Below are 12,673 nucleotides of genomic sequence, written 5' to 3'. Positions count from 1 at the left end.
GATTGATATTTTATTTTCTTTTTCTTCTTTCAGTTCATCCGATAAAACTCTTTTTTTGTTGTTTTATTTACGAAAGGCTTTCACTCGCAAATTAAAAAAAAACATATTTCCGAATAATAGAAAAAGACAACTCTTACAGAAATAAGCGAAGAGCTATAAAGCAATCCCGTAGAAAAGTGAAAACATGAAAAGAATTAAAAACCGGCTCGATTCGAAGTGGCAAGAAGTAGACCACAATTTGGACAGTTATGGTCAATATCTTTTGATGCATCACAACATAAACAGAAGAGAATTGGCCAGCAGAAGAGGAATGTTCCGAAGAAACAAATCAACCACCAACACATTCCAATGTGAGAATTAACTGATGTCATTATTGTACTCTGAAAACGTTCAAACAACTTCTAAGAATTGAGAAACAGTGGTGGTTTCAATTCTACATAAAACAGTTTTGGATAGAATGAACAAGAATAAAGAGATGCATAAAACTAACCTGACATTTCGGGCAAAATTCCAGAAAGGGTGTCTTTATTGGTGTTTCCTGAAAGTATTTTCTATCCTCCTGATTCTTGTTCAGATTCAAATCACTCACTTTTACAACGTGCCGAACAACTTTAACTGGCTGAATAACATGAGGAATTGGGAAATCATCCGGATAGGACATATTGAGTTTTTAAAACTATTTTCTCAGTGAAAATATAAAAAGAAACTGGCAGAATCGGCTACCTCTCGAGTTAGAGTTGGTAAAGTAAAACCCAAGTCAATATTTACATTCGAAAAAAATGTGGTTCGTCGCCCAGTTCGAAATATAATGTATTTTTAGTAGACTTGGCATCTTTGATCATATGTATAATAATGATGTGTCATACGGCAGCACTGGATAGTACCGGCATTTGGTTGATTAAATTTAATATTAAATTTTTCGGACATTGGTGACAAAGTTGGAGAATCTGATTTAAAAAACCGCGCAAAAATATTGGCATTGTTCGGTGGGGCACGCTTGCATTCCAGTATTGGGAATTGCCGGTCAGCATTTCCAATAATGAAAATTTGGATTTCAGCACACTATTGTTTCCGTTTTTCGTAGTTTCTTTTTTCTATTGGCTGAAACTAAATTGCAGCAGTTCAGAACCCTATTTTATCATTTCAGTGAATTAAAATGACTCAAGAGTTGTTCTTCGAAGTTCGTCGTCAAAAGATTCATGTTTATCTCGACGCAGATGAGACTCAGACTGTGATGGACCTCAAAAGAATGGTATCTGGTATCACCGAGGTTCGTTAATGAAGTTTTCGAAACCAGTTCTGAAATGCTTACTTTTAGGAATCAATTAACGACATGGAATTGTGGAAGCTTGATGAAGAAGGTCGCAAAACTCAAGTTCTACACGATACCGCCACTTTGGCAGAATGTGGATATACATCCAGCAATGCCAAGGTAATATAAGTTTTCATACAGTGATAAAAACTATCAAAACATTTTTATGTACATTGGGAAATGAATCAGTGCTCTTATGAAATTATAAATAGACATTCCGAAGTGTAACTTTAAATGTGAAAATGATACGAATCAATTTATTTGAGTTTCTTTCTCATCTAATAATGTATTTACTATGCAGGCCCAATCACCGGCCTGTCTGGGATACCGTCTCGTTTCAGTGGATGATCAACTCGAAATCATCGATGTCTCAACTCCGCCACCGATTCCAGATACGATGCGCCAAGAAGCTGCTCCACAAGATTAAATCTTTCATTCCCTAACTCATTTTCTCAACTCAAGAAATTATATTTTCTTTTCTTCTCATCGTTTTTGTCTTGGTACTATTCCCTCAAGATTGTGAAATGTTCCTTCCTCTAACTTATAACTCTATATGTATTTTCTGTCAAGTTTAACTCAACGCATAAAGATTTCTTCGCCTTCAAAACTCTCAATATTTCTGTAATGGTTAGAGCCTTTTTTATTTCAGAAATATAACGATAAAACGTGTTATTAAGGCGGAAATTACAGAAAAAATGTCAAAAAGAAAACTGAAATCTTCTGAGACAGAGTCAATACCGTCCGAAAAGATTTCCAAAACAATTGATCATTTCTGTGAGTTTTGGAATCAGAATGTGGACGATATTGGAAGTGCTCAGCTAGCTGATATGAAAGCCCGTACGAAAAATGCTCAAAAATTGGAACTTCCTGGAATCGGAACAAGTGCTATCTACAAAGGCATTCAGGATTTTGATGTTCCAACTGATTCGTCAGAGTTTTCAAATCTTGGATGGAATGAAGGAATACTAGAAAACATGACCTCTGCACTAGAAGAAACCGAGGTTGATGAGAAAAACGAGAAGCAAATCGAGTCAGAACGACAAACAATTCTTAAATTAACAGCAGAATACAGAGATTTGTTAGCAATTTCTAACGATCAAGATGGATATCGAGTAAGTCTAGATTTGATTCCAATGTTTTTAAATGAAATCGATTCTTCCAATAAGTAACATTTTCTTTCAGTCAATTTACTGCGCTCACATCATTCAACATTTGATTCGAAACAAAAATCTAATTATTGGAAACAAACGAAAGTTAGAACTCGCATCAGTTCAGGAAGGTGGCGCAGACGAAGCGACGATTGAATCTTGCCGAGATTCTGGATTTGTTCGTCCTGTTGTACTCATTTTATGTCCATTCAAGAAAGACGCGTATGATATTATCAATCGATTGAGACGAATTGTTCATGGAGATAGTAAGTCTAATGATTTAATTCTCTCTATGGATGTTCTATTCAGGCGGAAAAGGTGAAGTATGGAATAAGAATAGATTTGAAGAAGAATACAGCGGACCAACAGAATTGCCAACAACGCGAGCGGACTTCCCCGAAGATCACAAAGTATGAAATATGAACAATTAAAATAATAAACTATTTCATTCAGGAACTTCTACTCGGAAATAATGATGACGCATTCCGTATTGGAATCGCTCTATCGAAAAAAGTGTTGAAATTGTACGAAAAATTCGAAAAAGCTGATATTTTAGTTTGCTCTCCTCTTGGGCTCAGAATGATTTTGAATGGAGACGATGGAAATGAATCACATCTCATTAGTAGTATTAATCTGACAGTGATTGATAGGGTCAGTTTGTTTCGCACCATCAAGAAATAATTCTTGATTTTCAGACGGATATCATGATTCAACAAAACTGGGAAAATTTGCAACTAATTTTCACACATCTTCATTCTCAACCCTCTAAAATTGATGTCGACATTTCTAGAGTACGGAAATTGTATTTGGGTATGAATTACTCTGAAATATAAAGTGACTAAAGTATATCTTCAGATGGTCACTCGAAGCATTTCTCTCAAACGCTGATGTTCTCTCGATTCTCCCATGAACTATTCACATCGCTCATGCTTCAAAACTCCCAAAATCATCGTGGTCTTATTGTATCCAAACCAAAGAGAACCGGAACTTTGAGTGATGTTAGTTTAAATTGATTCATTAATTTGTTCCAGTCATAAATGTACCATTCAGATTGATATTCCACTATGCCAAGAACTTCACAAATTCGAAGTCAAAGATCCTAACGAAACGTCTGATTTGAGATTCAAGTATTTCGTGGATAAGGTATGTTGTATTTTTATAACTGTATATTTCCAAATATTTCCAGATAATGCCAACTTTGATTCCTCGAACACTCATCGTGATTCCATCGTATTTCGATTTTGTTCGTGTTCGGAATCACTTCAAAAAGGCCGAAGAAAGTTTTGTGATGTGTCATGAATATGCGAATCGAGCAAAAGTTGACAGAGCTAGAGAAATGTTTTTCCACGAGAGAAAAAGTTATTTAGTGGTCACTGAACGTTGGTATTTTTTCAACAGAAGACACTTGACGGTAAGTTGTTTCATGAGAGAATGAATACTCTTTACAATGAAAACTTCCAGGGTGTACATCGTGTGGTCTTCTATCAGTTACCCTCTCATCCGCTCTTTTATTCCGAATTCATCAACATGTCAGATGCGGACACTTCTCAACGTTTTCTCGCCATTCTTCTCCTGTGCAAATACGACAGAATCCGGCTAGAAAACACTTTCGGGACTGAAATGGCAGCGGCTGTTATGAGTAACAAACAGACAGTGCAAGCCATTGTCAGCCAATAGTAATTTCCATTAGAGAAATTGACTCAATGTTAAAAAGTCATTTTTCTCTTTTTTTTTGTTATTGTTATTTTCATTGTTGAGTTGTTTGCGTTTGTTTGAGTCCTTCAGATAAAGCTTTTTATTTTTAGTTACGTCCATAAAAGTTTTTATTTTCAATCTCACATCACGGTTCCGAGAGCTTTTAAGCTCGAAATTTGAATAGAATTTAAAAATTCTAATCAAACTTCTCAACTTCTGAAAAATATAAGACGAAATGAATTGACCAGGGGCAATTTCATATCCAAGAAGCCAAACTTCTTTAAATCCATTAAGAACTTAACATGTTTCTCATCAAATTGTCTCTCTAATTATCACTGTTTTTCTCTTCCAACAGTTGTTTGTTTTCCGCGCGGAACAGCCGTCAAACAGAGGGAACAACCCGTATAGAAAATGAAGAAATGACGATTGTTTCCGCGGAGAAATGTCACTTTTCTGCCCAATGACTTTTTCTGTTCGTTTATCGATTTTCTCGCACCTTTGTTGGCAGAAAAGTCTTTTTTATTAGTCTTTTGAACTCTCATGTTTTATTTATGAGATGTGTTGTCAATATTCCAAAGGAAACATACCAAATCATTCAGAAATTGCATTTCTATATCTCCCAAAAACTGCTTTTCGTTCTCTGTTTTATCAAATTCACTATTTTCAGATGAGATTCCTAGTTCATTTCATAATAACTGTCACCTCTTTTCCATCTCTTACGTATGGATATATGGGTGCCGTCATGGGAAAATTAACAACTTGCGATGATGCGAAAACGAATTTGAATAAGGATTGGGACTCGAAAGATTTCAGTGCATTCACTTGTTCTTCTTCAATTCATTATGCTGTTCAGAAGGTTAGAGTAAGGGGAAAAGCTTAAATGAAAAGCTTAAACGCTTGGTTGGGTACTGTAGGGTACTGTAGTTTTACAGTAGGATTACTGTAGATTGAAAGGTGTTTAGAATCTGTAGTTTGTTTCTATTAATGATATTATTTTAAGAATTTGATTGCTCAGGTGAAGTGAGAAGAAACTTGAATTCAAACACATTCCAGGATATTGATCCGATTCTCTTCGATATGGTTCAACAAAATAGTTCATATGATCCCCGAAAAGATCAAGTAATGCATAAATGTATGGATGAGAGTATCGAATATGAGGATCGTATTCCTGTCAGGTACAAAATCAAAGCTATTTCATCCGATATTCACTTTCTTCAGAGGAGACCACCGTCCGAACTGGGCACGTTTCGGAGAATATCTGTATGTTCCTGTTCAAAGATGGCTGCATAATCTGGAACATGGATCAATTGTTCTCTTATATCATCCATGTGCTGATGTTGACGAATTGAATAAATTGAGACAACTGGTGACGTCATGTATCTATCGACACGTCATCACTCCATATATTAAATTGACGACGGAAAGAGTGAGTTTAATCTATTGAATATCTGTAATCTGTTTCAATATATTTCAGCCTTTGGCACTTGTTGGATGGGGTTCTCGTTTTGAAATGAATTCCGTCGACGAGAAAAAGGTGGTGGATTTTATGAAAAAGTACGGAAATAGAGCACCAGAAGAGATTACTCGAGATGGAAAATACGATGAATATTTGATTCAAGAAGCCAAAGTTGTTAGTGAGGAAGATAAAACCATCTGTCCGAATCATTGAAATAATTTGAGTTGAATTCAATATTTGATGATGTACCGGTTAATTTATTGTGATAAATTGTTCATTTCTTGCGAATAACACAAAAAATAAAATGTTTGTTTCAGGTTTCAAGTATTTTTCAGGTTTCAAGAAGAAATTTCCAAAAATTCTCGATCTACTATCAGTGAGACTGTGAGAAAAACTGATTGAATGAATGTATTAGTTCCTTTGAGTTGTTTCCTTCCCTTTACCTGAAAGTTCAAAAACCAAGAGACAAAAATTCAATTTGGTTACACTCTTTCCGTTTTTCTCATTTAAATATCTGCTACCGCCCTCCGAAAAGAGAACGATTTTGTAGAGAGGAGAAAGCCAGATATTCCCAGAAATAGGAAGGAGAAAGTTGTGAGAAAAGAGGGAAACGTGTCCATTGATATGATTGAAACTAGGAAGTAAACCCCTTTTCTGAACTTATAATTGTGTCCTCTTCTCATGATAAAGCGAAAGAATTGAATAGAACTGTTCTTCATTAATTTCGATGAGAAAACGAAGAAATCGAATAGAGGTACTGGGAATATGTGACCTTCGTTTGAGGGGAAGATACAACTCAATCACAACTTCCTCTTTTCTTTCTCTTCTGGTTGTAAACATGGAAAGTATAAAAGGTTGGTCTGGAGATTGGAATGGCATCCTTTCGAAAAGAAGGTTCAGAAATAGTAATGGACGATATTACTAGAAGAAACGCTTACAGATTTGTCGCCTATTCGGCTGTCACTTTTTCTGTGGTTGCTGTATTCTCAGTAAGTTTTGAAAATATTCCATCTTTTAAATATTCAATTTCAGCTATGCATCACTCTTCCATTGGTATACAATTATGTTCACGGAATCAAGTCTCAAATCAACCACCAGATTTCATTCTGCAAACATTCTGCTCGTGACATTTTCTCTGAAGTCAATCATATTCGTGCCAATCCAAATAATGCTACTCTTCGTGAGAAACGCCAAGCTGGTGAATGCTCTGGATGCTGTCTCCCAGGAGCAGCTGGACCAGCTGGAACTCCAGGAAAACCAGGAAGACCAGGACGCCCAGGAGCAGCTGGACTTCCAGGAAATCCAGGAAGACCACCAGCACAACCATGTGATCCAATTACTCCACCGCCATGTCGTCCATGCCCACAAGGACCAGCTGGAGCTCCAGGAGCCCCAGGACCACAAGGAGATGCCGGAGCTCCAGGACAACCAGGATACGGAAGCGGAGTCGGAGCACCAGGACCAGCTGGACCAAAGGGAGCCCCAGGAGCACCAGGACATCCAGGACAAGCTGGATCTCCAGGTCGTCCAGGAGCTGATGCTCAATCTCAGTCTACTCCAGGAGCTCCTGGATCAGCTGGACCACAAGGACCACCAGGACCATCAGGAGCCCCAGGAGCACCAGGAGGACCAGGATTCCCAGGAGCGCCAGGACCAAAGGGACCATCTGGAGCGCCAGGACAACCAGGAGCCAATGGAAATCCAGGAGCCCCAGGTCAACCAGGACAATCTGGAGGATCAGGAGAACGTGGAATCTGTCCAAAGTATTGTGCCATTGATGGAGGAGTTTTCTTCGATGATGGAACTTTCCGTAGACGTTAATTCTCTTTTTTTATTGATTCTTTTCATCGATTTGAGATCTTTTTCTCTCTGAATAATGAATCATTCTTTATACTTTTTTCCATACATTTCTTCTCAAAAAGGGCGGCGGTCAAGATTAGAAAACAGAGAAACTGGACAGGTGTTTGATTGCGGAAAGAGAAACTTCCAGCTGTTTAATTGGTTTCGAAAACTGGTTTCAAATAATCTGACAAGGTCATTTTCGCAAGTTAACGACATAAGAAGAGAAAGAGAAGGAGATATGTTTGCAGAAATCTCGTTGAATCAGAGAACGAACTGGAAAATTTTTGAGACGTTAGACTTGAGCATAAAACAAAAACTTGTATGGAGAGCTTGAAAAAGCTGGAACTCGGAGTGTTTCGATAGAAAACCACCAAGAAGTAGTACACTTTGAAAGTTTCCGCTCGGAAATTTATTTGGAAAGGACAAATAACAAACCAGAACATTATAAAACCAACTTGATGGCAGGATTATGTCTCAGGATTTAAAAAAGCTCAATAGTTGGATGAGTTGAATAAGTTTATTTTGTTTTAATTGGTTTCTTTTGCTTTTCCCTATTTTAATTATGCGACTGTTCTATTTTTATGATTTTTGATCGACCAGAAACGAGAAGTTTCTTTTTCTATTTAATTACTCGAGTTCAGAAAAACAATTATAGCTGAAACAGTTTACAGTCTTCCCAGTTAATTCAGATTTTATCAGTACACTTCTCACTTTCACTCTGGCATAATTCCTTCAAGAATTCTCTCGTTTTCTCTGCAAACTGTTCCATCTGACCATCACATCATCATCATGCGTTCATCCTCTTCTTCTCTCATTTTTCTGTGTTGTGTCACCTCAGTTTCCTCTCTAATCAATGAAAAAAACCTAGAAAAAAGAAGAAAACAAGTTACTTCCTTCTCTTTTTTGAAGAGAATTTAGTTCCTTAACAACGATATGGACACACTAAACAAGAGATAACCGAGAAAAAGGTGGATTCGAAGAACTTTGAAACTTTGAAAGGTGAAGAGATAGAAACGGAGAGAAACCGTATAAAAAGGTTGTCCTGACGACGTTCAATTCATTCTTTCGTTTCGAAGAAAAATGGAGGATATCACTAGAAGAAATGCCTATCGTTTTGTGGCTTATGCAGCTGTCACTTTCTCTGTAGTTGCCGTGTTTTCGGTCAGTTTTCATTAGATATTTCAGTCTTCAAAGTGAAAATATAATTTCTTTTCAGCTGTGTATTACCATCCCGATGGTATACAACTACGTGAATACCGTTAAGACTCAAATCGATCATCAGATCTCTTTCTGCAAACATTCTGCCCGTGATATCTTCTCCGAAGTCAATCATATTCGTTCTAATCCAAAGAACAACAACACTCGTTTTGCTCGCCAAGCCGGATATGACTTTGATTCTGGATCTGTTGATTCATTCGCTTCCGCTGGCAATAATGGAGGAAATGCAGGATCTTGCTCTGGATGCTGTCTCCCAGGATCAGCTGGACCAGCTGGAACTCCAGGAAAGCCAGGAAGACCAGGACGTCCAGGAGCCGGAGGACTTCCAGGAAATCCAGGAAGACCACCAGCACAACCATGCCACCCAATCACTCCACCACCATGTCGTCCATGCCCACAAGGACCACCAGGAGCTCCAGGATCTCCAGGACCACAAGGAGATTCCGGTGCACCAGGACAACCAGGATACGGAGGAGGCGTTGGAGCACCAGGACCAGCTGGACCAAAGGGACCACGTGGACAACCAGGACACCCAGGACAAGCTGGATCTCCAGGTCGTCCAGGAGCTGATGCTCAATCTCAGTCTACTCCAGGAGCCCCAGGACAAGCCGGACCACAGGGTCCACCGGGACCATCAGGAGCCCCAGGCGCACCAGGAGGACCAGGATTCCCAGGAGCACCAGGACCAAAGGGACCATCTGGAGCCCCAGGACAACCAGGAGCCAATGGAAATCCAGGAGCCCCAGGTCAACCAGGACAATCTGGAGGATCAGGAGAACGTGGAATCTGTCCAAAGTATTGTGCTATCGATGGAGGAGTTTTCTTCGAGGACGGAACCAGAAGAAAATAAATATTTCGAGTATAATAAAGATTTTCATTCATTCAGTGACGCAGTACTAGAACGATAATCACTTCCCTAAACTGTACAAAACTCGTTTTTTGGCTCTGCCCTAGTTTGAGGAAATTTCCCTTCTCAACTCAAAATAGAACGGGTCTCTGAAAATAGAGGGGTGATCACATTTCAATCTTCTATCAGTAGGGACCGCAATTAACGTGGGCGGCGTTAATATTTTCCTTTTCTTGGGGCTCATGGGAAAGTTATTGAAATCTTTGGCGTACTGTCATCAAAGCCCAGAACGCTAAAACACTCAGGTATTTTTGGGCCACTTTGCCCACGAAATGGGCAGTATGGCCCGCCCTACGCGGGCCATCATGCCCATATTCTGGGCCACATGGCCCATTTCGTGGGCAAAGTGCCGAAATTCGGTTCAACGCGCAGCATTCAGCTCCCTTTTCTCTTTCCCATTAATCACAATAATTAACAAGATTACACTTTTTGTACTTTTCTGCTATTTATTTGTCAAATTCAAACACAAAACAATTATTTCAATAATTATGGAAAGTAATAAGATAATATAAGCTGAAATTGGTCAAACTAGAAGATGAAACATAGGGAAACAGGAAAAGGAAATTATTTTTCGTGAAAACTACAAATATACAAATTACAACAAAAAATTCAGAGTAAATGCAAAAAATTAAAGATAGAAGAAAATGAGCAGCTGGAGAGCGTAGTTGGTGATGATTCTTGTGTTGTTGAAATCATTTTTTGTTCAGCTGAAATTTATTTCACCAAAAGTAAACAAAAACAAATAAAAAATACTGTCTTACCTGTTAAGTCGAGTTTAGATTTGTTTCATTTTCTGTGCGAAATAAGTAGAATTATATAAAAGGACGATAAAATTGAAAAAGAAACGAAATAAATAAGAAAAATCGTGGCGAAAAATCAGAGTGCGCAGTAGAGCGCAATTTCTCCACTTGTGCCCACTCCGTGCCCATGCTGCGCCCATTCATCCTCACCAAGCGCCCAACCTGTGCCCACATCCACCAAGTATTTCCTAACTCTCAACCTGTGGCCCAACCTGCGCCCAACTTGCGCCCACTGGGCCATGTGGCCCTTTTTGCGGGCACTGTGCCCTATTCACGGGCCACATGGCCCAATCGAAAGTTTCGTTGCCCTACCCTTGCCCAAAAATACCTGAGACAAAATGAAAACTTTTGACCTCAGTGTATCGAGAACGTAGAATTCAATGACCATATTTTCGTTTCACCCGAATGTTTGGGTTTGCCAGAGAACTGTCACGTTTTGGTTGTTCATGGTCATCGTTTTTTTTGCAGTTTCTAATAGTTCAGGACATACGCGAGCTTAGTCGGGAAGAGATAAAAAATCAAACAAATTTTGTACGAATTGAGTGATTATTTGAAGGCATAAAAAAGTTTGAACGATTCATTATTCAGAGAGAAAAAGATCTCAAATCGATGAAAAGAATCAATAAAAAAAGAGAATTAACGTCTACGGAAAGTTCCATCATCGAAGAAAACTCCTCCATCAATGGCACAATACTTTGGACAGATTCCACGTTCTCCTGATCCTCCAGATTGTCCTGGTTGACCTGGGGCTCCTGGATTTCCATTGGCTCCTGGTTGTCCTGGCGCTCCAGATGGTCCCTTTGGTCCTGGCGCTCCTGGGAATCCTGGTCCTCCTGGTGCTCCTGGGGCTCCTGATGGTCCTGGTGGTCCTTGTGGTCCAGCTGATCCAGGAGCTCCTGGAGTAGACTGAGATTGAGCATCAGCTCCTGGACGACCTGGAGATCCAGCTTGTCCTGGATGTCCTGGTGCTCCTGGGGCTCCCTTTGGTCCAGCTGGTCCTGGTGCTCCGACTCCGCTTCCGTATCCTGGTTGTCCTGGAGCTCCGGCATCTCCTTGTGGTCCTGGGGCTCCTGGAGCTCCAGCTGGTCCTTGTGGGCATGGACGACATGGCGGTGGAGTAATTGGATCACATGGTTGTGCTGGTGGTCTTCCTGGATTTCCTGGAAGTCCAGCTGCTCCTGGACGTCCTGGTCTTCCTGGTTTTCCTGGAGTTCCAGCTGGTCCAGCTGCTCCTGGGAGACAGCATCCAGAGCATTCACCAGCTTGGCGTTTCTCACGAAGAGTAGCATTATTTGGATTGGCACGAATATGATTGACTTCAGAGAAAATGTCACGAGCAGAATGTTTGCAGAATGAAATCTGGTGGTTGATTTGAGACTTGATTCCGTGAACATAATTGTATACCAATGGAAGAGTGATGCATAGCTGAAATTGAATATTTAAAAGATGGAATATTTTCAAAACTTACTGAGAATACAGCAACCACAGAAAAAGTGACAGCCGAATAGGCGACAAATCTGTAAGCGTTTCTTCTAGTAATATCGTCCATTACTATTTCTGAACCTTCTTTTCGAAAGGATGCCATTCCAATCTCCAGACCACCCTTTTATATCATTGACGTTAATAAGGAAGTCCAATTGTCGAAGGTCATCAAAACGTTTTTGGGTGTAAATCAAGAAGAACGGCGAGTGACAGTAACTGTTGTTGTAGTAGTAGTAGGAAAACTATTTCCTCATTTCACTTCCTCTTTATATCTGCCGTTTTGATTGCGGTAGGGAAGAGAAAAGTTGAAAAAGGTTTATCGATGTGATCAAATTAAAAACAAAACCAAATTAAAATTTATTTCAGAGAAACATTGAATGTGATTGAATGATTTGGAGGGATTTAACACTCATCTGAAAATGGAATAAATATATTTTTGATTTTTAATGTTCAAAAAACAAACCATCTTCATCATCTTCAAAATTATCCAAAGCAAACTGTGGTCCACGATTTCTCCTTCCTTTACTTCCATCCGAATTGATCACAATGATGTTTGGTTGACCGTTTGCATTCTGTCCATTCAATCCATTTTGTGGTGGGACACCTCCTGAAACGACATTCAGATTCTGGATTAACTTAAAATCTGGAAACCTGGAGGATAGTAGAAACCACCCGGAGGAGGATATGGATAACCAGGTGGATACGGGTATCCCGGTGGATAGAATCCATGGGGAGGGTAGGGATATTGAAGGTTTCCATTGAATCCATTTCCATTTCCATTGTTTCCATTTCCATTACTTCCATTCCCGTTGC

General features: G+C 39.4%; 7 protein-coding genes across 7 annotated transcripts; 4 read left to right on the top strand and 3 right to left on the bottom strand.

Annotated features, from left to right (window-relative positions):
* Window positions 1-194: 194 nt before the first annotated feature.
* On the bottom strand, window positions 195-661 carry GCK72_010263 (uncharacterized protein; the record flags this gene model as incomplete). The annotated part of the gene is made up of 2 exons (XM_053727772.1): window positions 195-380; window positions 590-661. 2 exons carry the CDS (start codon window positions 659-661, stop codon window positions 195-197), a joined length of 258 nt encoding a protein of 85 aa, XP_053587349.1.
* A 495-nt stretch (window positions 662-1,156) lies between these two features.
* Window positions 1,157-1,739, top strand: GCK72_010262 (uncharacterized protein; the record flags this gene model as incomplete). The annotated part of the gene is made up of 3 exons (XM_003104075.2): window positions 1,157-1,270; window positions 1,319-1,432; window positions 1,614-1,739. 3 exons carry the CDS (start codon window positions 1,157-1,159, stop codon window positions 1,737-1,739), a joined length of 354 nt encoding a protein of 117 aa, XP_003104123.2.
* Window positions 1,740-2,007: 268 nt separating this feature from the next.
* GCK72_010261 (uncharacterized protein) lies at window positions 2,008-4,137 on the top strand (the record flags this gene model as incomplete). The annotated part of the gene is made up of 9 exons (XM_003104134.2): window positions 2,008-2,424; window positions 2,495-2,726; window positions 2,770-2,870; window positions 2,914-3,111; window positions 3,156-3,270; window positions 3,316-3,458; window positions 3,511-3,603; window positions 3,647-3,871; window positions 3,922-4,137. The coding sequence occupies 9 exons, from the start codon at window positions 2,008-2,010 to the stop codon at window positions 4,135-4,137; spliced, it is 1,740 nt and encodes a 579-aa protein (XP_003104182.2).
* Window positions 4,138-4,822: 685 nt separating this feature from the next.
* Window positions 4,823-5,824, top strand: GCK72_010260 (uncharacterized protein; the record flags this gene model as incomplete). Its single annotated transcript, XM_053727771.1, has 4 exons — window positions 4,823-5,017; window positions 5,209-5,330; window positions 5,374-5,581; window positions 5,630-5,824. 4 exons carry the CDS (start codon window positions 4,823-4,825, stop codon window positions 5,822-5,824), a joined length of 720 nt encoding a protein of 239 aa, XP_053587348.1.
* A 2,709-nt stretch (window positions 5,825-8,533) lies between these two features.
* GCK72_010259 (uncharacterized protein) lies at window positions 8,534-9,521 on the top strand (the record flags this gene model as incomplete). Its single annotated transcript, XM_003104112.2, has 2 exons — window positions 8,534-8,614; window positions 8,670-9,521. The coding sequence occupies 2 exons, from the start codon at window positions 8,534-8,536 to the stop codon at window positions 9,519-9,521; spliced, it is 933 nt and encodes a 310-aa protein (XP_003104160.2).
* On the bottom strand, window positions 8,783-10,766 carry GCK72_010258 (uncharacterized protein; the record flags this gene model as incomplete). The annotated part of the gene is made up of 2 exons (XM_053727770.1): window positions 8,783-9,237; window positions 10,691-10,766. The coding sequence occupies 2 exons, from the start codon at window positions 10,764-10,766 to the stop codon at window positions 8,783-8,785; spliced, it is 531 nt and encodes a 176-aa protein (XP_053587347.1).
* Window positions 10,767-11,014: 248 nt separating this feature from the next.
* Window positions 11,015-11,927, bottom strand: GCK72_010257 (uncharacterized protein; the record flags this gene model as incomplete). The annotated part of the gene is made up of 2 exons (XM_003104011.2): window positions 11,015-11,803; window positions 11,847-11,927. The coding sequence occupies 2 exons, from the start codon at window positions 11,925-11,927 to the stop codon at window positions 11,015-11,017; spliced, it is 870 nt and encodes a 289-aa protein (XP_003104059.2).
* Window positions 11,928-12,673: the final 746 nt, after the last annotated feature.

The sequence above is a fragment of the Caenorhabditis remanei genome, chromosome III, assembly GCF_010183535.1.
Source record: "Caenorhabditis remanei strain PX506 chromosome III, whole genome shotgun sequence".
Classification (NCBI taxonomy): Eukaryota; Metazoa; Nematoda; class Chromadorea; order Rhabditida; family Rhabditidae; genus Caenorhabditis; species Caenorhabditis remanei.
This window is presented reverse-complemented; position numbering and strand designations above follow the sequence as displayed.